Below are 24,247 nucleotides of genomic sequence, written 5' to 3'. Positions count from 1 at the left end.
GCGACGCCGCGGGGCATGAGGGCGTCAGCGTCAGAGAGGAGGACCTCATCCAGCCGCGACGAGGCAGCACGGTGCAGGGCGAGCAGGCGCTCGACCCTCGACGACCGGACGCGGTGACCGCGGACATCGACCGAAATAGAGTGATGCACGATTTTTGGCGTGCGTGTTTCTTAGATTTCACTGTGGCACTCTGGCCCGTTTAAGTTACTAGCCCCAAGCTTGCACTTAGAACTACAACCTTTATTCAGGGCAGTTACCGGTCTCGAGCAACTGGCAGGGAAGAACAGAGGCCTCAACATCGGTTTGTCAGGCTGTGCAGCGTGGAGAGGGAGGCGTGGTCAAAACCACTCAACCTCGGTCAAAACAGTCTTGCCCCCGCCCAGGTGTTAAAAGTAAACGGTTTTGACAGTTGGGGTACCAGTACTAGACAGTTTTGTAGTTGAGGGTTAAAATTAGACCAACACAATAGTTGAGGGGCCAAAAGTGAACTTAATCCCAAAAAATACAATTCTAGCATAGTATCTTATTATCTTAAGTCTAACCAACTATATATAAAAACGTATTAATATTCATGATATCAAGTGTCATTAGATTTATCATGAGATATATTTTCATAGTAACTTATTTGGTGTCGTAACATTAATATTTTTATTTATTTATTTATTATTTACTTAAACCAAGTATGCACCTAGAATTGTATTTTTTTCTAGGACGGAGATAATTTGATTGAGGGTGTGCAATCATAGTTTAATATGTAGCCATATAACTACAATTGGTTTCTACCTTTCTGCCACTTAAACTATATTGATTTCTAGTTTGGCACAAAATTACACTACAATGACAGAATAGGAAATTATTGTCGAACCATCATTGCCGGGTACGCTGAAGCCGGCAGTGATTGTGCTTCACCGCCGGGTCATAAGTGCAGGACCGGTCAATGTTTGGAGATCGTTATAATCAGGGTAGTGACATATCTGTACCGGATTTGTCCACCGACCGGAAGTGATAGCTGGGATAGGTAGTGGTATTTTACGGCCGCTTTTTGGTTTGACCCAGTAGCGACATTATGACATCATTGCTAGGTTTTTGGTTGACTCGATAGTGTTACGTGCTATTGGATCCACTAACCACCAATTTTATTTATTTTCCACTGTTAGATCCATCTGCCATTGCTTCTACTTGTAGGGCCTGTTTGCTTCTCAGCCGGGCAAACCTGCCTGCAGCGAGCAGCGTTCCCAGGCGTCCGATTTGGGGCTCTGATGCGTGCCTGGCTCGCCTGCTGCCTGGGAGGCACTCAAGCATACAGGCCTATAAATCATGTGTCCGGACGATTGAGCTCTTCTACTCCCACACAACCACATTCCCACGCACCTTCCCTTCGTAGTTAGTTGTAGTTCGAAGGTACACTCTTTAGGAAGGAATCATGTTTCTAGAAAAAAGCCCTTCATGTAGGCTCCGTTCGCGTGCCCTTAAATCCGGCTTGATCTGTTTCTTTTTTCATCCAGAACAGTATTTTCCTCTCACAGATTCATCCAGATTCCTCCAAAATTTCTCAAGCGAACAGGGTCGTAATGTACACCTTCCATTCGTAGTCGAGATGGTGGTACTAGAAGAAGCTTTGTAAAGATGGAACCACACTGGATTGAAGGCGAGTTGGACGAAATGCTAGCGAGATCGGACTTAGGGTTTGTTGGTGGGGCGGAGTGGCTCACGGCGAACCTCATACAATGAGCCGTCGGCCCCCACCACTTTATATAGCGAAGTGCGACGGGAGCCCACCAACCATGTAGAGTTGGACGCCCCCGATCAAAGCGCGTGACCAAGGCCTAATAGGCCGTTGGGCTTATTGACTGGGAAATCATTCCAACACCATCTGCCATTGCTTCTACTTGTAGGGCCTGTTTGCTTCTCAGCCGGGCAAACTTGCCTGCAGCGAGCAGGCATCCGATTTGGGGCTATGATGCGTGCCTGGCTCGTCCGGGCGATTGAGCTCTTCTACTCCCACACAACCACATTCCCACGCACCTTCCCTTCGTAGTTAGTTGTAGTTCGAAGGTACACTCTTTGGGAAGGAATCATGTTTCTAGAAGAAAGCCCTCCATGTACACCTTCCATTCGTAGTCGATGGTGGTACTAGAAGAAACTTTGTAAAGATGGAACCACACTGGATTGAAGGCGAGTTGGACGAAATGCTAGCGTGATCTTCCCCACCCCCATTGTTGGTTGTTGGTTATAGAAGAAGTTTTGTGCACTATCTATACCTCGTCGGAGGGGTTATTATGTATTTGTATATATAATTGGCAGAGGGGCTTATGTGTGTGTGCGTTGGGTGCTGCTACTTTTCTATCCTTTGTTTCAGGCGGCAAATGTGGCTCAGACACCCCCCTCCCTTGCAGAATCCAGAATGTCATCTACCTCACGGATTGCCTGGCAACGCTCAGAGCTTCTAATCCGCTTCCACAACGAGACCATTCGATTCCGAGCCATGTCTTACGGGGACTAGAGGCTGTTTGGTTGGTGGAAAAAAAGGCTCACCAAAATTTAGTCATGTTCAAGTTAGGGCTATATCAAAACAGAGATAATAAAAATTGTGTTTGATTGTAGCTGAGCCAAAGTTTGGCTAAATTAGAAGCAGCAAAATATATATTTGGATTGCGGCCCAAAAGAGGGGAAATTTATATATATGTATGACATGTGAGACCTGTATATTAGCAAAAATTATTTTAATAAAAGATAGTCAGTTGAGATCTTGTTTTGCATATTGTCGGTGTTTTGGACCGGCGAGCCCTCAACCAACTAGTAAATTTATACTGCGTGTTCCTAATCCTGGATGGTGATGCAAAGAGACACAATGTTTATATTGGTTCAGGCAATAGGTGCCCTACGTCGAGTCTGAGAGATCGATCCTGTATTCCTTGCACCGAGGTGCTTGTAGTAGGGGTTTACAAACAGGGCGAGAGAGGGAGCCAGTCCCATGTCTCTGTGTGTGAGCGGTGTGGATTGCTTGAGATGTTGATCTCAGGCAACGAGAAGGCGTGCGTGTTACAGAGTGTCGCTTGCGCGAGTGAGCGAGTCTGTCTGTTCGTGTTCGTGCGTGTTCGTCTGTTCGTGAGAGCGTGAGTCTAAGCGTCCGTGAGTTCGTCCTCTGTGAGCGTGAGTGTCAGCCTAAACGTAAGCGTCCCCTCCCAAGAAACGGCCCCGGTCTCTCCCTTTTATAGTTGAAGGGGGGACAGGGGTGATACATGTGTTCGCTACGCAGCGTCCTGTAAGCAGAGGCGGCATGTCCGAGCCCTATAGCTTGTGACTGTGGCGGCGTGGTCGACGGAGCAGTCCTGTCCTTGATGTACTGGAGCGACGCGCCGGTCACGCCCTGATCCTGTGCGACGTGGGAGCTCCAGTGATAGCTTGACACAGGGCATGGCGAACGACGTGCCGGATCGCTGTGCGCTGATAGTGAGAAAAGCCGAGGCTCAGTCGGTGCCGAGGCCGAGCCATCATGGGGGGCTCGGCGGGCGCGAATCCCGAGGCTGCCGAGGCTCGAAGGGAGCAGTTGGTCCTGTACACTGATTCCGATGCTATAGGGACCCGAACTTGACTCCCCACGCCGCGCTGTCCTCGGAGCAGTTGGGGTTAGGCAGCATAGTGCGGTATGGGTGTCAGTCGTGGGCACAGTGCTAAGCACAGCGGACGGTAACCCCTGCTTCGTCCTGTCCCGGACGGCATGGCGTCGATGTGACCCTACGTCTCGTCGGCCACTCCGCTGTGTCGAGCCGTCGTTCGGCTGATATCGCGGGAGCGGTTGAACGCGTTGGTTGGACGTGACATCCTGCCAGAGAAGTGGGTCAAGGCGGAGGCGACGGGGTTGTTTGCCGAGCCGGCCCCGAGCGAGGCGGAGAATCGGTAACTCGTCCGAGGCCTTCCGGGCGGGGCCTCGGGCGAGTCGGAGAATCGGATCCCTGTCCGAGGCCCTACGTGCGATGCCTCGAGCGGGGCGGAGAATTGGTTCCCTATCCGAGGCCCTACGTGCGAGGCCTCGAGCAAGGCGGAGAATCGGTACCCTCGGACAAGGTGGGGGTTAGCCAGTAGTTGTCTCTTGGCTTTGATTGTTAAAGGGTCTAAGCGATTTTTTTCGGCTCTTGCTTAGGGGACACCTTTTTATGGTACCCGACAGTAGTCCCCGAGCCTCGGGGAGAGTGTGAGCGCTCTACCTGAGGTTTTGACGAGGTTTGGCTCACGGGAGCTCCTGGCGGGATGGTGTTTCGTATTCGAAGCCTCGGCGGGTGCGCGCGGGCGCACCCAGCGGGTGTAGCCCCCGAGGCCCTAGAGGAGTGGATTTATTCCTCCAGGGGCTTTTTCTCACATTTGAGCGAGGGGTTTTATCGTATTCGCCCAGCCCGCGAGTGCGAGTTCGGGTCACTGGGTCTCGGTGTGGTTGTAGGAAGGGCCCCCGAGCCTCTGCACGGAGCGAGAGGGCGGTCAGGAGTTCCCCTGGCTTTTTGTGTGACCCTCGCGTATCCTTTTAGTTCGGAAGGAGGGGTTGTTTGCCGAGCCCTCGGGTGCGAGCCTAGGTCGCTGGGTCTCGGCAAGATTGCAGGAAGAACCCCCGAGCCTCTGCATGGAGCAAGAGGGCGATCAGGAGTTCTCCTGGCTTTTTGTGTGACCCTCGCGCATCCTTTTAGTTCGGAAGGAGGGGTGGAATATGCCATGCTACCCTCGGTGGGTGCGAGCGGTGACACTTCCGGTGAGCTATTATCGGGTAAGTCCGAGTGGAGGCCCGTGCCCCATTCGATAAGGGTCGGCTAGCGGTCCAGAGACACACTCCAAAAGTACCAGAGGGCTTCTCTAGTGGGTCCCAGGGCTGTTCGATTGGCCCTGGGGGCTCGATGCCTCCCTACGGTGGGATCCCATTCGGAGACCTCCCTGCCGGTCTCAGACATGACTTAGGGCATCCCGAGCGATCGCTTGCTTGGGCCTCGGCCATGTACAGGCTCGCCCATAGTTGTCCCTGACTCTGTTGTCCTAGGGCGGCTGTCGAAACCTCTGGGGCCCAGCCTTTGAACCCCTAGACCGTAATAGGCTCGGTGCCCCTTATCGCGTTTTTTCGATCCTCCGAGTGCGAGCTTGGGTTGTTTGTCTTCGTCCTAGGTGTAGGAAGAGCCCCCGAGCCTCCGCACGGAGCGAGAGGGCGGTCAGGAGTTCCCCTGTCTTTTCGTGTGACCCTCGCGCATCCTTTTGTTCGGACGGAGGGGTTGTTTGCCGAGCCCCCTCGAGTGCGAGCCTGGGTCGCTGGGTCTCGGCAAGGTTGCAGGAAGAGCCCCCGAGCCTCTCCATGGAGCGAGAGGGCGATCAGGAGTTCCCCTGGCTTTTTGTGCGACCCTCTCGCATCCTTTTCGTTTGGAAGGAGGGGTTGTTTGCTGAGCCCCCTCGAGTGCGAGCCTGGGTCGCTGGGTTTCGGCAAGGTTGTAGGAAGAGCCCCCGAGCCTCTACACAGAGCGAGAGGGCGATCAAGAGTTCCCCTGGCTTTTTGTGCGACCCTCGCGCATCCTTTTCGCTCGGAAGGAGGGGTGGTTTGCCGAGCCCCCTCAAGTGCGAGCCTGGGTCGCCTGGGTCTCGGCAAGGTTGCAGGAAGAGCCCCCAAGCCTCTGCACGGAGCGAGAGGGCGATCAGGAGTTCCCCTAGCTTTTTGTGTGACCCTCGCGCATCCTTTTCGCTCAGAAGGAGGGGTGGAATATGCCAGGCTACCCTCGGTGGGTGTGAGCGGTGACACTTCCGATGAGCTGTTATCGGGTAAGTCCGAGTGGAGGCCCGTGCCCTATTCGATAAGGGTCGGCTAGCGGTCTAGAGACGCACTCCAAAAGTACTAGAGGGCTTCTCTAGTGTGTCCTAGGGCCGTTCGATTGGCCCCGAGGGCTCGATGCCTCCCTATGGTGGGATCCCATTCGGAGACCTCCCTGTCGGTCTCAGACACGACTTAGGGCATCCCGAGCGATCGCTTGCTCGGGCCTCGGCCATGTATGGGCTCGCCCATAGTTGTCCCTGACTCTGTTATCCTGGGGCGGCTGTCGAAAGCCTTGGGGGCCCAGCCTTCGAACCCCTGGACCATAACGGGCTTGGTGCCCAGCTCCTTCGTCTAAAAGGAATCGGGTGGGGGATATTCCCCTCCCATCGGCTGACAACAGCAGAAGCACCTTTTGAGGCGGTTTCTTGGGGAGACGAAACGACACCTGTCGTTGCTGTGGTCGGATGCAACACGTTGTCAGCGGATGGGACAAAACTGTGCGTGCGATTAATAAGGAAAAGGTGGGCGTGTGGGCGGTAAAATCGGATTCGGATTAACTGTGCCAGATCTGAGGGAAACTTCCCCGATTTCATCGCCCGTCCGTTTCTCCCCCTTCCTACATAAATACGTGATGAGCCTTGCCCCTCTCCTCCTTACCTTGTCTACCTTTGCTTTTACTGCCCTCGAGCCATTGCTAGGAACAGAGAGTGCCGGGGAGAAGAAGGGAGAAGGGAGAGGAAGAGAGGGAGAGAGCGAGGCTTACCGCCGTAGTCACATTCTCCACCGCACTCATGGCCAGCACTATTGTTGTCATTCCGATGGATCCTTAGGGTTGGTCCGACGTATCCGTGGAGACGCTGCAGTCGCTCGTCGACGACGACCTCCTCCATCCGGTTACCAACCCCAGCAGACCGGAGTGGATTGCTCCGGGGGGCGAGCCAAAGCCGAGGCCACGCGATGGCTACGTTGTGAGCTTCATGTCCTTCCATGAGCGCGGTCTCGGCCTACCGGCGGACCGGTTCATGCGGGCGCTCCCGCACTACGATGGCGTGGAGCTTCACAACTTCAACCCCAACTCCATCGCGCAGGCGGCCATCTTCGTCGCCGTCTGCGAGGGGTACCTAGGGATTGCCCCCCATTGGGACCTGTGGCTTCACCTCTTCCAGGTGGGACATACGACCAAGCCGACGGGTACGATGGGCACGAGGAAGGCGGTGAGGGCCAGAGGCTGCACTCTCCAAGTGTGCCAAGACCGGCATCACCTCTACATCCCAACGCAGCTCGCGTCATCCAATCGTCACTGGTACACCAGCTGGTTCTACCTCCGTAACGATGACGACGGACTTCCCCCCTACACTGGGCGGGTCGTGGAGAGCCAGCTGGAGAAGTGGAGGTATGGCGTTCCGAAGGAGGATCAGCCCAAGCTGCAGCCGCTCCTGGAGGGGCTAGAGAGGCTGTGGAGCCGCTGCCTTACGACGGCTATGGTCGTGGCTGTCTTCCACCGCCAGAGGGTGCTGCCGCTGATGGCTCGGCGGTAATGCATGTTCAACATGAGACCGGATGAGCCGATCAAGGGCATCCAGATGTCTGCCGACGCCCTCTCCGACGAAGAGATTCTACGTCGGGTGAGGGAGACGGTGGAGGGGAAGCTGAAGAGCGGTGGTCTAACCCCTATCGCGATGCGCCCGTCGTGGGGGTACCTCTCCTTGGTAAGTCACGCGCCGCTGCAGCCCCCGAGGCCTCCTCATTCCTCATCATTTTCTATTCCCTTATTTGTGTTCGCCATTTCTGCAGGGGATGAGGGATGTGTGAGCCTCCCCGCCGCCCGTTCCTGAGGATGCAAAGCGTCGGGCGGTGAACCGGGCGCACGCCGAGGCGCAAAAGAAGAAGAAGGATGCCAAGGAGGCAAAGCGTATGAGGAAGATCCTTGAGCGCGAGGGGCTGGAGAAGCACCGTCAGCAGCAGAGGCAGGACGGTCTCCCGGTGGAGGCGTTTCCATCGCCTTCACTGTCAACGGATTCTTCGGGTGGAGATGACGAGAGCGAGATGGGGCAGGGTCCCCTGGACCATCTCCCCGATGTCGGGGGGGGGGGGGGGGACAGCGCTCGGGGCATCGGCGAGCAGCCCGATGCTTCCACGGGGAGGAGGAGAGGATGCCCCGAGGTCAGCGATCGCCCTCCCTGGGGCCGAGGCCGACACGCCCGAGGCATGAGCGTTAGGGAAGTGCGCCGTCAGCCCAGTGGGCTCGACAGTAGAGGTGGAGCAGGTGGCGGTGGGGGCGACGCAACTGCCCCCGTAGAGGATTGAGGGGTCACTGGAGTCCGGCGAGGATCGGCCGGCACCGACGGATACGGAGGCCATGCCACCGCCGCCGTCACCGCCGTTGTAGAGGAGGGTCACAGTGCCGAAGCGGTTGCGTCCCCATTCGAGGTGAGTGTTTTTCGATGGAGTTGGCAGCATCTCCCATTCGTCCCTCGGTCGTATGCTGACCTTGTTGGTGTTTTGCCTTCAACCGAAAGCGTCATGCGGAGGTGCCCGCCTTGGCACCCCATAAGGCGCTCAAGGTGAGCCCCAGCTCCACCGCCCACGGGGTGGTGGAGGCACAAGCCGCCATACAATGTGGCGTGGCATTGGCGAGGGCCGACCCGAAGGAGCTGGTAGCCCAGGGAGAGGCTACCGAGGCAGCCATGGAGCAAGCAGAGGAGGAGGAGCCTATGCCCCATGAGGCCGAGGCCCCCCGGATTCCCAAGGCCTAGGCGACAGAGGCCGGGGCGCCCAGGACCACCGAGGCCGAGGTGGCGGAGGCTGGAGCCCCCGGGACCACCGAGGCCAGGGTGGCGGAGGCCGGCGTGAGCGCGGCGAAGCCGGCAGCCTAGGAAGCAGAGATGGAGGCGAGGCAAGCCTCAGTGCTGCCCCCGATCCAAGGCCCGCTGCCGTCTCAGGAGAGCGCCCGAGAAGTGGAGGTCCATTCGATCTCTTCCGACGATACTTCCTGGGGGAAGGAGGCGGCGGATGCCGAGGTGGCCAGCACCACGGATCAGCCAGCTCTGACCTCTAGTGAGGGAAGCTCGGCCCTCGTGCGGGTACAACCCGAGCCCTGCGGGTGGGATCACCCGCGTGTCTTGTGGTGGAGCCGGGACGACCCTAAGGGGGAGCCTCTGTTCGCCCTTGAGGACGCGACCAAGGGGGGCGCTGGAGCACTTTTGAGCAATACCGTTAGCTGGCGGAGCGGTCGCTGCAGACGGCGCCGTCCGTCGTGGCTGACGATCTGCCCGACGTCAACCAGGTACGTGCCTTCTTTTCTCGTGTGGTGTTGTCTTTGACCCGAGTTCTCTCACAGCGCTTGACGTCTGTTTTGCCTATCTAGGAGCTCGAGGATCGGTCCCTCGGGAAGTTGCTGTTCCTCCAGCGGGAGAGGGGCGTCTAGGACCAGCTCCGGTAGCAGAAGGACCTGCTTGCCAGTGCCAACGAGCTTCTGTCAGCGCAGAGCATGGAGGTGGAGGACCTCCGCCTTTGCTGTGCTAATGCGAAGGCCGAGGTGGCCACGGTTCGAGAGCAGGCCGCCCGTTTTGCGGCACGGACCAAGGAGCTGGAGGAGGAGCTGACCTAGGCGGCCAGTGAGCGGGACACCTTCAGGTCCTAGGCTAAAGAAGCGAAGGCCTCTGCCAAGGCCATCGCTGGGCAGCTATGGACGGAGCAGGGTGCGCACCTGCTGACGAAAGGCACCCTGGTGGAGGCCCTCAAGGTGGCCGAGGCCTCCCGGACCGAGGCTATGGTCTGGAAGGAAAAGGTCGAGGGTGAGTCCTGTTCCCCTTGTTTTATTTGTTTTTCTTGTGTTCGACCCCTAACTTCCCAATGTGGTGCAGAGCTGGAGAGGGAGGCTTCCAAGGTGGCCGAGGCCTCTCGGGTCGAGGTCCAGCGCCTGAAGGAGAAAGCCAAGGCCTCTCGGGTCAAGGTCCAGCGCTAGAAAGAGAAAGCCAAGGGTGAGTCCCGTAGTCCTTAGCCCCTGTTTGGCTTATTTCCTTTTGCGCTTAACCCCATCCTGCTTGTCTTGGCATAGGGTTGGAGAAGGAGGTCTCTCGGGTCGCTGAGGCTTCCATTGCGGTGCAGGCGGTGCTCGAGGCCGAGATCGGGGAGCATAACACGCTGCAGGACCACCGCCCGTACCGCCTGCGAGGCCCTGGAGGTCGAGGGGGTCCAGTCGGGCAGCTCCCTTGGGAGCCGCCTGATTGCGTTGATCGGCCAAGTGCGCGAGCGACTCCGAGGGGCGCTGCACACAGGCGTCAAGCGCGCCCTGGCCGTCGTCGCCTCGCACTACGTCGGTGTCGACCTTGAGGCCGTCAGCGATGGCTACGTCCTGGCCGACGATGACGAGGAGGCCGATGAGGAGGTCACGATGCTGATGGAGGCGGCTGAGGGCCACGGCACGGCGCTGGCCAAGCTGTTCGAAGAGGAGGTGGTCCCTCCCACGCCGTTCGCCGATGCTGGAGACCCTGAGCCTTGACCTAGGCCCAAGAGGCCATGTAAACAGATTAAGGTTATTTTTGTACCGTAACGCTTGTGGCCTGTCGAGGCCTTTTTAAAGTACTTATGCGTCTACGCTTCTTAATCGTTTTTACTGTATTTCCGAGCCTCTGTCCTCTGTCTCGTCTCTGAACATATCTCTTGCAAAAAACTTCCTCGGAGCCTAAGCTGCCCTTTGGGTGAAAGGTGGTGAGGGAGTGCCGTAGCCTGGAGGCGTAGGCCGTCTCGCGACTCGACCAGCCTTTTGGCCTTGAGACAGACTTTCAGTCCTTAGGTTTTTCATAGCCGATTTGTCAGAGCGCGCTAGAGAGTTAGGCGTAGAATTTTTTTTCGAAAAATGACTAAAAAATGGTACGTGGGACTTAGGGGAGGAGTCCTCCCTTCTAGCCCCTGAGGGAGGCTCGGTTCTGCAGAGGCAGAGCCGAGTCTTGTTCGAGCCCCATGGTGGGCACCTCTGCAGAGGCAGAGCTGAGTCTCCCTTATAGTGTTATCGTAACACTTAGCCCTACGATGGGCTCGGGGGGTTTCTCGAAAATTTAGAACAACTAAAGAACGCTTCTTAATTGTATTTCAAGAAACAATGTATATAATGCTTGGAAATTTAAGGGTAAAAGCGACGTAGCTGTTCTATGTTCCAAGCGTTGGTGAGTATTTCGCCCTTCTCGTTGGCTAGCTTGTAGGTCTCGGGCTTCAGCACTTGGGCGACGATGTATGGTCCTTCCCATGGAGGGGTCAGCTTGTGGCGGCCCTTGTTGCTCTGCCTCAGCCTCAGCACCAGGCCACCCACCTTTAGGTCTCGGCTTCGAATGCGCCGGGCTTGATAGCGTCGTAGGGCTTGCTGGTACTTGGCCGAATGTAGCAGCGCAACATCTCGGGCTTCCTCTAGTTGGTCAAGGGCATCTTCGCTGATGAAGTAAACAGGTCATTGGATGGGTAGAGCGTGCCCTTCTTCCTGCCTCTCGACTACTACGGCCGCGCTGACCACTTGGGTCGTTGCGGCGACGTAGAGTAAGAGGGCCTCGTCCTTGGCCGGCGGTACCAGGACGGGAGGATTGGTGAGCAGTGCCTTGAGCTTAGCGAGGGCTTCTTTGGCCTCGGGGGTCCAAGAAAAGCGTTCGGATTTCCTCAAGAGGCGGTACAGAGGCAAACCTTTTTCGCCAAGGCGCGAGATGAAGCGACTCAGGGCCGCAAGGCATCCCATAGCCCTCTGTACTCCCTTGAGGTCTTAGATTGGTCCCATGTTGGTTACGGCCGAGACCTTCTCCGGGTTGGCCTCGATGCCATGTTCTGAGACTATGAATCCCAAGAGCATGCCTCGGGGAACCCCGAAGACACACTTCTCAGGGTTGAGTTTGATGCCCTTCTCTCTAAGGCATTTGAAGGCTATCTCTAGGTCGTCGACGAGATCCCTGGCCTTTCTGAACTTGACCACGATGTCGTCCACGTAGGCCTCGATGGTTCGCCCGATATGCTCGCTAAAGACCTAGGTCATGCACCGCTGGTATGTGGCCCCTGCATTTCTGAGGCCGAACGGCATAGTCACATAGCAGTACATGCCGAATGGTGTGATAAAAGAAGTCGCGAGCTGGTCGGACTCTTTCATCTTGATTTGGTGGTAACCGGAATACACATCAAGGAAAGATAGGGTTTTGCATCCCGCAGTGGAGTCAACGATTTAGTCGATTCGAGGTAATGGGAAAGGGACTTTTGGACAGGCTTTATTCAAACCAGTGTAGGCTACACACATCCTCTACTTCCCATTTTTCTTCTTGACTAATACAGGGTTAGCTAACCACTCTGGATGGGACACTTCCTTGATGAATCCGGCCGCCAAAAGTTTCTGCACCTCCTCGCCGATGGTCCTATGCTTTTCCTCGTCGAATCGGCGCAGGCGCTGCTTCACCGGTCTAGAGCCGGCCTGGATGTCCAAGGCATGCTCGGCGACTTCCCTCGGTATGCCCAGCATGTCCGAGGGACTCCACGCGAATACATTGGCATTCGCATGAAGAAAGTCGATGAGCACGGCTTCCTATTTGATGTCGAGGGTGGCGCTGATCCTCAACGCCTGGTCATCGGGGCAGGTGGGGTCGACCGGGACGAGCTTGATGGCCTCTGCGGGCTCAAAAGTCCCGGCACGACGCTTGGGCTCGGGCAGCTCGCTGCCAAGTCGGTCGAGGTTGGCGATGAGGGTCTCGGCCTCCATGAGAGCCTCGGCGTACTCGATGCATTCGATGTCGTAGTCGTATGCATGCTCGTACGTGGACTCGATCGTGATGACGCCGTTGGAACCCGACATCTTGAGCTTGAGGTAGATGTAGTTGGGGACCGCCATGAACTTGGCATAGCACGGCCACCCTAGGATGGCGTGGTAGGTTCCCTTGAATCCAACCACCTCGAAGGTGAGGACCTCCTTGCGGTAGTTGGAGGGAGTGCCGAAGCAAACGGGCAAGTCGATGCGCCTGAGGGGTCGCGTGCGTTTCCCCGGCACGATGCCATGGAAAGGTGCGGCATCACCCCGGAGCTGCGACTGGTCGAGCTCTAGGAGCTCTAGGGTGTTGGCATAGAGGATGTTGAGGCCGCTGCCTCCGTCCATCAACACCTTGGTGAGTCGGGTGTTGCCGATGATCGGGTCGACAACAAGTGGGTACTGCCCGGGATTTGGGACATGATTGGGGTGGTCTTCCTGATCAAAGGTGATCGCCTCCCGAGACCAGTCGAGGTATCGGGGAGTGGCCACCTTAACCGAGAAGACCTCCCGACGTTCCCTCTTTCGCTGATGCGCCGTGAGGCACGCTGAGGGCCCACCAAAGATCATGAAGGTGTTGTGCACCTCAGGGAACCCGTCGTCCTTGTCATCGTCCCTATGGCCGGTGTCCCTCTTTTTGGCATCGTCGTAGGGGAGCCCGAGCTTGGCGTAGTAGCGTCGGAGCATGGTGCACTCTTTGAGGGTGTGCTTCATCGGGCCCTGGTGGTAAGGGCAGGGCTTCTTAAGCATATCGCCGAAGAGCCCGGGGCCTCTAGGGACCCGAGGATTCTTGCGCTCCGTGGCCGCGACTAGATCGGCCTTGTGGACCTCTTGCTTCCCCTGGCGACCCTTTTTCTTTTTCTTGGTGAGGTGGGGAGCCGAGGCCTTGGGGGCCTCGTCCCTCCGCTTCCCCTTGGCGTCATTGTCAGGGAAGATGGCCCCAACAGCCTCTTCACCCAAGGCGAAGTTGGTGGCGATGTCGAGGAGCGCGACCGCCGAGGTCGGCACATTTCGGCCTAACTCTCGGACCAAGTCTCGATAGGTGGTTCCAGAGAGGAAAGCTTGGACAATTTCCGAGTCGCCGACGCTGGGCAACTCGGTGCATTGCTTGGAGAAACGCCGGATGAAGTCTCGGAGAGACTCGTCCAGCTTCTGGCGACAACTCTTGAGGTCCCAGGAGTTCCCAGGGCGCACGTATGTGCCCTGGAAATTCCCAACGAAGACTCTCACCAAGTCGCACCAGTCGTGGATTTGTGAGGGAGGGAGGTGTTCGAGCCAGGCTCGCGCCGAGTCTGACAGGAACAAGGGGAGGTTGCGGATGATGAGTAGGTCATCGTTCACGCTGCCTAGCTGACAAGCCAGGCGGTAATCGGCCAACCAAAGCTCGGGGTTGGTCTCGCCGCTGTATTTCATGAGGTTGGCCGGTTGGCGAAACCGGGACAGGAATTGAGCGCCGCGGATGGCCCTGCTAAAGACTCGAGGACCAGGTGGCCTAGGGGAAGGACTGCGGTCCTCCTCACTGTCATAGCGATCGCCTCAGTGTGGTTGGTAGCCTCAGGCGGGCCCCTCGTTATCGTGGCGCCATCGCCTGCTGACCACATTGTGGTCGCCTTGTGCCTCGCGTCGGTCACCGAGGCGATCATGCACCGAGGGCGCCCTGTTGGCCATTGGTGCCCGAGCAGGCTTGGTACGAACCGAGGCCCCTCTATCCTGCCGAAGCGATGCCGTGGGTAGTTCCGAGGCGCCCCCATGCCATCGAGAGGCAGAGCTCTCGGCCTGCTGCACCGCGGCGGTCTCGAGGAGGTCCCGGAGCTCGCCGTGGACCCGTCGCCTGGTCGTGGTAGAGGGCTCGGGCATCGTTCAAAGAAGCATCGTCGCTGCCGCGATGTTCTAGCTAGCACGATTGAAGATAGGGGGTTGCTCGCCCCCTACGTCGCTGTTGATGCGGTGGTTGACGTCGTGAGCCCTCTGCCGGGCTGCTCCGCGATCACCGTGACCCCGCTGCTCCTACTCGAGAGTGTTTCGGAGCTGCTGCAGAAGGAGTCGGTCTTGTTCAACCTTGGCCTGAAGCTCACAGAGCTGCTCCAAGTCAAGGCATCGATGTTCCTCGGGGGCAAGGTTCTCGTTCCGCGTCGCCGGGAGCTCGTTGCGTGGAGGTGCGGCGCCGCTCGCCCCTATGGGGGCGGGGAGCGAGAACCTGCCCCTTCGTCCTCATCGCCCGTGTATGGCATATCGAGCCCAACGTGGAAGCATTCACGAGTGGGGTCGTAAGTGCCTTCGTCATCAGAGTCGGAGTAGCCAAAGCAGTAGTCGCTTGCGGCTAGGAAGCGACGCATGGCTTCAGGGTCGTGGAGCCTGGAGAAGTCCGCTCCGGCCCATGCCTCATCCTCCTCCGAGGAGTCAGCGTGGGTGTGAGTCAAGGTCGTGGCATCGAGATCGAGGGCGAAGCGTTGGTGGCGTCCTGAGGGCTCCGCGTGAGCGGAAGCATAGGCAGAAGCATAGGCGGCGGCGGCATTACGCAACCCGAAGGGATACGGGGATGGCGCCATCGCCGGGCTTTGCTCCACCGGAGTCGACCCCTCAGGAGGTGGCGGGGCAGAGCTTGACGACGGGGCATCGCTGCACGCCACCGGCATCTTTCCCTTGTCCAGGCTCAGGCTAGACAGGTCCCCAACCAGGGACCTTGTGCCAACAGCTGGGCATGGGATACCGGTGGAGCGCGACGCGTGGCCCTGAGCTTGCGCGACGTCAGAGTGGTCCCGCCTGCGTCGTGCTTGGTGGGCGTGACGAGGGCGGCGGCCCTGGTGCTGCCTGGGCCTGGGCTACTGGTGTGTGATGTCGTCGTCGGTCGATGGGGCTCGAGGTGTGAGGAGTACCATGTCGTACTCATATCCTAGAGACATAAACTCTAGACTCCCAAACCAGATCACCGTGCCGAGACATAGTGGTCGTACGGGGTCTGCCATCCGGAATTTGTTGGGATGACGAAGCTGACACGTAGTAGATCCCCTACCTGGCGCGCCAACTATCAGTGTTTTGGACCAGCGAGCCCTCAACCAACTAGTAAATTTGTACTGCGTGTTTCTAATCCCGAATGGTGATGCAAAGAGACACAAGGTTTATACTGGTTCAGGCAATAGGTGCCCTACGTCCAGTCTGAGAGATCGATCTTGTATTCCTTGCACTGAGGTGCTTGTAGTAGGGGTTTACAAGCAGGGCAAGAGAGGAAGCCAGTCCCAGGTCTCTGTGTGGAGCGGTGTGGATTGCTTGAGATGTTGATCTCAGGCAACGAGGAAGCGTGCGTGTTACAGAGTGTCGCTTGCGCGAGTGAGCCAGTCTGTCTGTTCGTGTTCGTGCGTGTTCGTCTGTTCATGAGAGCGTGAGTCTAAGCGTCCGTGAGTTCGTCCTCTGTGAGCGTGAGTGTCAGCCTAAACGTAAGCGTCCCCTCCCTAGAAACGGCATCGGTCTCTCCCTTTTATAGTTGAAGGGGGATAGGGGTGATACATGTGTTCGCTACACAGCGTTTTGTAAGCAGAGGCGGCATGTCCGAGCCCTGTAGCTTGTGACTGTGGCGGCATGGTCGACGGAGCGGTCCTGTCCTTGATGTACTGGAGCGACGCGCCGGTCACGCCCTGATCCTATGCGACGTGGGAGCTCCAGTGATAGCTTGACACAGGGCATGGCGAACGACGTGCCGGTCGCTGTGCGCTGATAGTGAGAAAAGCAGAGGTTCAGTCGGTGCCGAGGCCGAGCCATCGTGGGGGGCTCGGCGGGCGCGAATCCCGAGACTGCCGAGACCCTGAAGTGGATTGCCGAGGCTCGGAGGGAGCAGTTTGTCCTGTACACTGATTCCGAGGCTACAGGGACCCGAACTTGACTCCCCACGCCGTGCTGTCCTCGGAGCAGTTGAGGTTAGGCAGCATAGTGCGATATGGGTGTCAGCCGTGGGCACAGTGCTAAGCACAGCGGCCGGTAGCCCCTGCTCCGTCCTGTCCCGGACGGCATGGCGTCGATGTGACCCTACGTCTCGTCGGCCACTCCGCTGTGTCGAGCCGTCGTTCGGCTCATATCGTGGGAGCGGTTGAACGCGTTGGTTGGACATGACATCCTGCTAGAGAAGTGGGTCAAGGCGGAGGCGACGGGGTTGTTTGCCGAGCCGGTCCCGAGCGAGGCGGAGAATCGGCAACTCGTCCGAGGCCTTCCGGGCGGGGCCTCGGGCGAGTCGGAGAATCAGATCCCTGTCCGAGGCCCTACGTGCGAGGCCTCGAGCGGGGCGGAGAATTGGTTCCCTATCCGAGGCCCTACGTGCGAGGCCTCGAGCAAGGCGGAGAATCGGTAGCCTCAGACAAGGTGGGGGTTAGCCAGTAGTTGTCTCTTGGCTTTGATTTTTAAAGGGTCTAAGCGATTTTTTTCGGCTCTTGCTTAGGGGACCCCTTTTTATGGTACCCGACACATATTAGCCCTTGTTTAGTTCCCACCTTAAAACTTTACACCCTGTCACATCAAATGTTTGACACATGCATGGAGTATTAAATATAAACTAAAAAAATAACTAATTGCACAGTTTGCGACTAATTCGTGAGACGAATCTTTTAAGCCTAATTAGTCCACAATTTGACAATAAAGTGCTACATTAACATATGTGTTAATGACGGATTAATTAGACTTAATAAATTCGTCTCGCGGTTTACTGCGCGGATTCTGTAATTTATTTTTTTATTAGTATCCGAACACCCTCATGTAACACCTAATGTGACGTCCCAAAACTTTACACGCTGGATCTAAACAAAGCCTTATTTAATTGATTTTGGTGTAAACGGTTCACGAATCCAATATGTTTGAGAGATATTTAGATTCAAATTCAAATATATAAATTCTTTTAAAATCTAACCACAAAACTACCTGAGCCAAATCAGGGCCAATATTTTGGTCGCCCGCGTCCTACCCAGAGTTGCCTTCGTACTACTATGGTCATTGCCAGAATTTCATCGGCCTGACAAACTAGGGTATTTTTTGAAGCAAAAGGTGGCCAATTTTTATTGGCTGAAATTTTGGCCTGGCTTCCTGGCCACACCATCCATGAGTTCGTCAAGATCGCAGAGGTTATCAACTATCAACGACATGTAGCCATCTAGAGGAGACTTGGGTACAGTTGGCTAAATTCTGTTCCAAGTTGGTAATTCTCCATGCCGCTGGCGCTGAATCTCGAGTGTTTCGCGAACCCAAATAGTGAAATCGTGGTTGGACTTTTTTTTTTGAGCAACTGAAATCGTGGTTGGATTGGACTTTGTAGTTTGTTGATTGGGCCGGCCCAGTAACAAAACCCAAACGTCTTCCGTCTACCACATTGGCCGGAGGAGAGTCGCAGACTACAGCGTCGGCCGCCGCACCCAAACGGCGCTGGCGAGCAGCGATGCTCCGCCTCCGAGGCCACCTCCTTTCCGCTGTCCGCGCCGCCTCGCCTCTCCCCGCCGCATCCTTCTTCCCCCTCCACCGCCTCTTTCTCTACAGCACCGCCAACACCACTCCCGCCTCTCAGTTCGTCGTCGAGGACTACCTCACCACCAGCTGCGGCCTGACGCCAGAGCAGGCCCGCAGGGCCTCTAGGTACCTGCCCAGTCTCAAGTCGCCCGACAATCCTGACGCCGTCCGGGCCTTCCTCGCCGGAATCGGCATCTCCAAAGCCGAGGTCGCCGCCGCAATCTCCAGGGACCCGCGGTTCCTCTGCTACAAGGTGGACATAACCCTAACCCCCCGCATCGCCCAGCTCCGCGACGTCGGCCTTTCCCCACCCCAGATCTCCCGCCTCATTTCCATCGCCCCCACCATCTTAGCCTTGCCCGGCTTGATCCCCCGGCTCGCATTCTACCTCTCTTTCTTGGGCTCCTACGACAATTTGCACACCGCCCTCAGGAGGAGCATGTACCTGCTCACTCAAAATCTCGAGCGTGTTGTCAAACCCAATATGGCATTCCTGCGACAGTCTGGCCTAACTGATTCTGATATTGCCAAGATCCTTTTGGCCACCCCGAGCATGCTCGCATTGGAGCTAGGGCGTGTCAAGGAAATTTTGGAGTGTGCCGACTTGTTTGGTGTGCCACGCCATTCTGCGATGTTCAAGCACGCCCTCACGTCCATCCACAATATTAGCCCTCGGAAGATAAATGCTAGGTCAGATTTCTTGAAGAAGACTCTTGGATGCTCTCAGGCTGAGTTGGGCGCTGCTGTGCGGAAGTTGCCAAACGTTCTGAATTTTTCAGAGGGCAGGCTGACTCGTGTGGTAGATTTCCTGAAGACAGAGGTTGGTCTGGATTCCAAGTACATACTGCGTAGGCCAGCAATCCTCGGCTATAGCTTGCCAAGGCGTCTTATGCCCCGGCATTATGTGCTAAAAGCTCTTAAGGCGAAGGGCTTGGTTGAGAAAGATGTTGACTTCTACACAGCCGTTGCTCTGACTGAGAAAAAGTTTATCAAGAGGTTTATTGATCCTTGCAAGAACAGCGCTCCAGGGCTTGCAGATTCTTATGCTGCTGCTTGTGCAGGCCAGGTTCCTCCTGTAATCCAACCATGACTGCCTGAAATGGCGACATCTTTTGACATGTTAAATCATTCTCATTTAAGTTTGGTTTTCTTGTGGATAGATTCATCATGCTATGATTAAGATTGTACCTTGGTAGCATCACATGCATTTGGAAGCCCCAAAGTTTGGGTATCTGCTGCTTTTCGTTCGCCCCTTCACATGGCTTACTCATTTTGCATGCTACTTGTTTGAATAAATAGTGATTCTTCCAGTCTTGTTATAGGCATGCTTTTGAATTCTTTTATTTTAGCTGGCGAATCTTTAGATTCGGCTGGTTTCGATTTATGAATTCCTTATCGGTTTATTAGATGTACTAGATTGGTTGCTAATATTTTCACTCCCTCGTGATGATGCCCTAATTCTATATGTTTGCTGGTTTCAATAGTCAATACATTGTTAAAACATAACTTTTCACCGTAGTTCAAAATTGTAGTTTTCCTCTTTTTGTAGTTGTTTCTAAAGAACTTACTCATTCGTCTCAGTAACAACAGAAGATATTTTATCATCTGGCACAGTGAAATTCTTTGAACTGGCCCAGGTGCATACTATGAAATTCTTTTTCATGCTGCTGCTTGCTAACTTTTTTAGTGCAGTTGTATGAAATACCTAACTCCTCACTTATTGATATGTTTAGTTTCAGTTCTGCATTGGAATGATTACTTGATACTATCTGTATATTGTCTTTGAGAAGCTGATTGATAGTTCAATTGCTAAGCACCTGGTTTTTAGTGTGTACCTTTTATTTTCATTGCTCACCTCCTGTATAGATTATAGATTACTAGCCACAGACATAAATGGAAGAGTGAACCTGCAAGTCATTGAACTAAAGCCAATTGAAGCAAGTTAAGTTCAATGCAATCAGAACAATATAGAATGTCAGAAAAGTAGAAGCACACAATTCTGGTAAGAATGGCAATACCTCAGTTAATTGTACCACACCACCAATAGCCAGTATGGCCCCCTATTGACATGCCCCCCTCCCCTCCCCCTAGGCCTAAGTCCTGGCTTCGCCACTGGCAATAGCAGTACCATGTTCAAGAGTTTTTCATCAGTTTACAGAGTCCAACAGTTTCATTTTTGTTGTACCACACCTACACCCTTCCATGCTTAGCATATAGTTTCCATTTATTTGGTCCTTTATTTCTTGAATTGCAGTGTATTCAAGCTAGGAATGTGCTGTGTATCTCTAGAGTAATGCTATGGTGAAACAACTTTTACTACAGTTGCAACACGAGCAAGAGTTAGGACTGCTAAAAAGGCAAAATGTTATCCATGCCGTGATTGCCCTTATAGCTTGGTTGCATCATCGAGGTATTTAGGACTTCGGAGACCTAACTTGGGCTGGCTGCTGCTTATACTTTTCCTGCTTTGCTCTGTTTACCCATTATGCTGGCTGCTTGTTTTGATAATGGGTGTTTCTTCCAGTCTTGATAGAAGCATGCCGCCAAATTATTTTGCATGCTATGAATCCCTCATATTGTATCTTATCAGTTTATAGTGAAAGGAATGATTGTTAATTGATCACCCAATGGTAGAAATATCCTGTGTTATTTTAATTTCTCTGTTGGCACCTATGTTTCACCGTAATTCCAAACTGAAATTCCCTTTTATTTGTTTTGTTAGAAGTTGTTAAACTGCATTTTTTGTCATCGGGCACTGAAAGTTCCCCGTGCATGCTGGATTGAAAAATGTCAGTTATTTGTGCTTCTAGTGTTCTACCTTTGTTTGGGCAGTTGTATGAAGTGTTCAATTCCTCACCTTCGGTTCGTTAGCTTCTGCCTTCTGATGCTGCAGTAGAAAATGATTACTTGGCACATGCACTGATCCACTGAAGATATGCTTTTCTTTATGATCAAACCATTAACAACCTGCCCCATAAGCCTTTTGGGAGCTGCCTGGTTTTTTTTTTCCTCTAAGCCAAAAAATAAACTAGACAATCCTAACATGATCTAACGGTTCCAGTATATATATATTGCTTTATATTTTTCTGGTAATTAATTTAGGGTGTTCTAGCATATTTCAATTTATGTTTTAAATTAGCTCCAGTGACGTAGCTTGTCTACTGTATAACCTCCTCGGGGTTGACACAAAAGTTCTCATTGTTTTTGTTGGAGTTGGACACAAGAAACTTTGCTTTCCTTGTTTTACTTTCACCATCATGTGACTTGACTCGTTCTTGCAGAAATTCACTTCTATGCTATAGCATTTCGTTTCCATTAATTTTGATGTTGTTTCTTGAATCACAGTGCCTTCAAGGTGGCATGCTTTTTATCACGGCGTTTCTCATGTTAAACGTTCTGACGAAGTGAACGCTTGAGCTCATAAGACTTCTCCTTGTGCCCAGATCCGTTGCCAATTTCATTCAGTCAATGAATGCGGAGCTGCAAATTTTATGAATCGGATCATGTTAGTTCCACTAGAAAACCCATCCAAATTGCAAGAGGAGAATCGGATCAGAAGAAATGACAAGTTGTGCAACACTAGGGTGTTCATTGTCTCGATACTTTGTCGAAACAGAACCTTTTCATCGTAGTTCCAAATTGTAGTTGTCCTCTTTTCATTGTTGTTTCTAACGAACTTACCCATTTGTCTCGGTAACAACAGAAGATATTTTATCATCTTGCAAACTGAAATTATTTGGAATGCCACAGGTGCATGCTATGAAATTCTTTTTCATGCTGCTGCTTGTCTTTTTTTAGTGTGCAGTTTTATGAACTATGAAATACTTAACTCCTAACTTATTGATATGTTGAGTTTCAGTTCTCCAATGGAATGATTACTTGGCACTATCTGTTTATTGTCTTTGAGAAGCTTATTGGTAGTTCGATCACTAAGCACCTAGTTTTTAGTGTGTGCGTTTTTCATTCCTCAGCTCCTGTGTAGAGTATGGATTACTATCCACACACACAAATGTTATAGTGAACCTGTTAAGTCATTGAACTTCAATATAGAACGACAGAAAAGTTAAAGCAGACATTTCTGGCAAAAGTGGCAATACACAGTTGCAGCACTGCATGGCAAAACAACTTTGCTATAGTTGCAGCACTAGCAAGAGTTGGAATTGCTACGGTGCTCAGTGGCTTGGATCCAACCAACTAGGGCATTAAAGCAAACGGTGGTCGATTTTTGTTGGCTGACCAAATTTTGGCATGGCTTCCTGGCCACAATCCAAACATGCTCCTAATCCGCTTGCACACACAAACCATTCGATTCCGAGTCCTGTCTTGGGGCGACTATCTCCGCTGCCGCAGCAGTTAGACATGAGTTCGTCAAGATCGGCAGAGGTATCAACAACATGTTCCGAGTTGGTAATTCTCCATGCCGCTGGCGCTGTTTCGCGAACCCAAATGGGCTGGACTTTGTAGTTTGTTGATTGGGCCGGCCCAGTAACAAAACCGAAACGTCTTCCGTCTACCACATTGGCCGGAGGAGAGTCGCAGACCACAGCGTCGGCCGCCGCACCCAAACGGCTCCGGCGAGCAGCGATGCTCCGCCTCCGAGGCCACCTCCTTTCCGCTGTCCGCGCCGCCTCGTCTCTCCCCGCCGCATCCTCCCTCCGCCTCCACTGCCTCTTTCTCTACAGCACCAAGAACACCGCTCCCGCCTCTCAGTTCGTCGTCGAGGACTACCTCACCACCAGCTGCGGCCTGACGCCAGAGCAGGCCCGCAAGGCCTCCAGATTCTTGTCCCACCTCAAGTCCTCCGCAAATCCAGACGCTGTCCGGGCCTTCCTCGCCGGAATCGGCGTCTCCAAAGCCGACCTCACCGCCGGAATCGCCCGGGACCCGCGGCTCCTCTGCTGCAATGTGGACAAAACCCTAACCCCCCGCATCGCCCAGCTCCGCAACATCGGCCTCTCCCCGCCCCAGATCTCCAGTCTCATCTCCGTCGCCCCCAATCTCTCCCGATCTCCTAGTATGGTCCATCGCCTCGCATTCTATCTCTCTTTCTTGGGCTCCTACGACAAGTTACACACCGCCCTCAAGAGGAGTACGTACCTGCCCACTCAAAATCTCGAGCGTGTTGTCAAACCCATTATTTCATTCCTGCGACAGTCTGGTCTATCTGATTCTGATATTGCCAACCTCCTTTTGCGCGCCCCACGCTTATTCACATTGGAGACAGACCGTGTCAAGGAAATTGCATTGTGTGCCGAAATGCTTGGTGTGCCACGCAGTTCAACAATGTTCAAGTATGCCCTTGTGTCCATCTACAGCATAAGTCCTGGGAAGATAAATGCTAGGTCAGATTTCTTGAAGAAGACTCTTGGATGCTCTCAGGCTGAGTTGGGCGCTGCTGTGCGGAAGTTGCCAAACGTTCTGAATTTTTCAGAGGGCAGGCTGACTCGTGTGGTAGATTTCCTGAAGACGGAGGTTGGTCTGGATTCCAAGTACATAGTGCGTAGGCCAGCAATCCTCGGCTATAGCTTGCCAAGGCGTCTTATGCCCCGGCATTATGTGCTAAAAGCTCTTAAGGCGAAGGGCTTGGTTGAGAAAGACGTTGACTTTTTCTCAGCTGTTGTTATGGCTGAGAAAAATTTTATGAAGAGGTTTCTTGATCCTTGCAAGGACAGTGCTCCGGGGCTTGCAGATGCTTATGCAGGCCAGGTTCCTCCTGTAGTCCAACCATGACTGCCTGAAATGGAGACATCTTTTGACATGTTAAATCATTCTCATTTAAGTTTGTTTTCTTGTGGATTGATTCATCATGCTATGATTAAGATTGTACCTTGGTAGCATCACGAGCATTTGGAAGGCCCAAAGTTTGGCTATCTGCTGCTCTTCTTTCGCTTCTTTACATGGCATACTCATTTTGCATGCAGCTTGTTTGGATAATTAGTGTCTCTTCCAATCTTGTTATAGGCATGCCTGGTCTCAATACTTCGTTGAAACAGAACCTTTTCACCGTAGTTCCAAATTGTAGTTGTCCTCTTTCCATAGTTGTTTCTAACAAACTTACCCATTTGTCTCAGTATCAACAGAATATATTTTATCATCTGGCATAGTGAAATTATTTGAACTGCCCCAGGTGCATGCTATGAAATTCTTTTTCATGCTGTTGCTTGCCTAACTTTTTTAGTGTGCAGTTGTATGAAATACTTAACTCCTCACTAATTGAT

The 24,247-nt window shown here is 53.9% G+C and overlaps 2 protein-coding genes across 4 annotated transcripts; both read left to right on the top strand.

Moving 5' to 3' along the window:
- The first annotated feature begins 17,906 nt into the window (after positions 1 to 17,906).
- Positions 17,907 to 21,796, top strand: LOC136474861 (transcription termination factor MTEF1, chloroplastic-like). Of its 3 annotated transcripts, none has more exons than XM_066472432.1 (2): positions 17,907 to 19,095; positions 21,375 to 21,796. In XM_066472432.1, exons 1-2 carry the CDS (start codon positions 17,962 to 17,964, stop codon positions 21,435 to 21,437), a joined length of 1,197 nt encoding a protein of 398 aa, XP_066328529.1. In that variant the 5' UTR covers positions 17,907 to 17,961; the 3' UTR covers positions 21,438 to 21,796. The 3 variants fall into 3 exon arrangements, with proteins under 3 accessions (XP_066328529.1, XP_066328528.1, XP_066328530.1); XM_066472431.1 differs by having other exon boundaries at positions 17,907 to 19,104; XM_066472433.1 differs by lacking the exon at positions 21,375 to 21,796 and adding an exon at positions 19,190 to 20,119.
- A 759-nt stretch (positions 21,797 to 22,555) lies between these two features.
- On the top strand, positions 22,556 to 23,981 carry LOC136474860 (transcription termination factor MTEF1, chloroplastic-like). The gene is made up of 2 exons (XM_066472430.1): positions 22,556 to 23,118; positions 23,254 to 23,981. The coding sequence occupies exons 1-2, from the start codon at positions 22,614 to 22,616 to the stop codon at positions 23,757 to 23,759; spliced, it is 1,011 nt and encodes a 336-aa protein (XP_066328527.1). The 5' UTR covers positions 22,556 to 22,613; the 3' UTR covers positions 23,760 to 23,981.
- Positions 23,982 to 24,247: the final 266 nt, after the last annotated feature.

Source organism: Miscanthus floridulus, chromosome 8 (genome assembly GCF_019320115.1).
Source record: "Miscanthus floridulus cultivar M001 chromosome 8, ASM1932011v1, whole genome shotgun sequence".
Classification (NCBI taxonomy): Eukaryota; Viridiplantae; Streptophyta; class Magnoliopsida; order Poales; family Poaceae; genus Miscanthus; species Miscanthus floridulus.
Note: the sequence above shows the minus strand (reverse complement) of the source record. Positions and strands in the feature narration are given on the sequence as shown.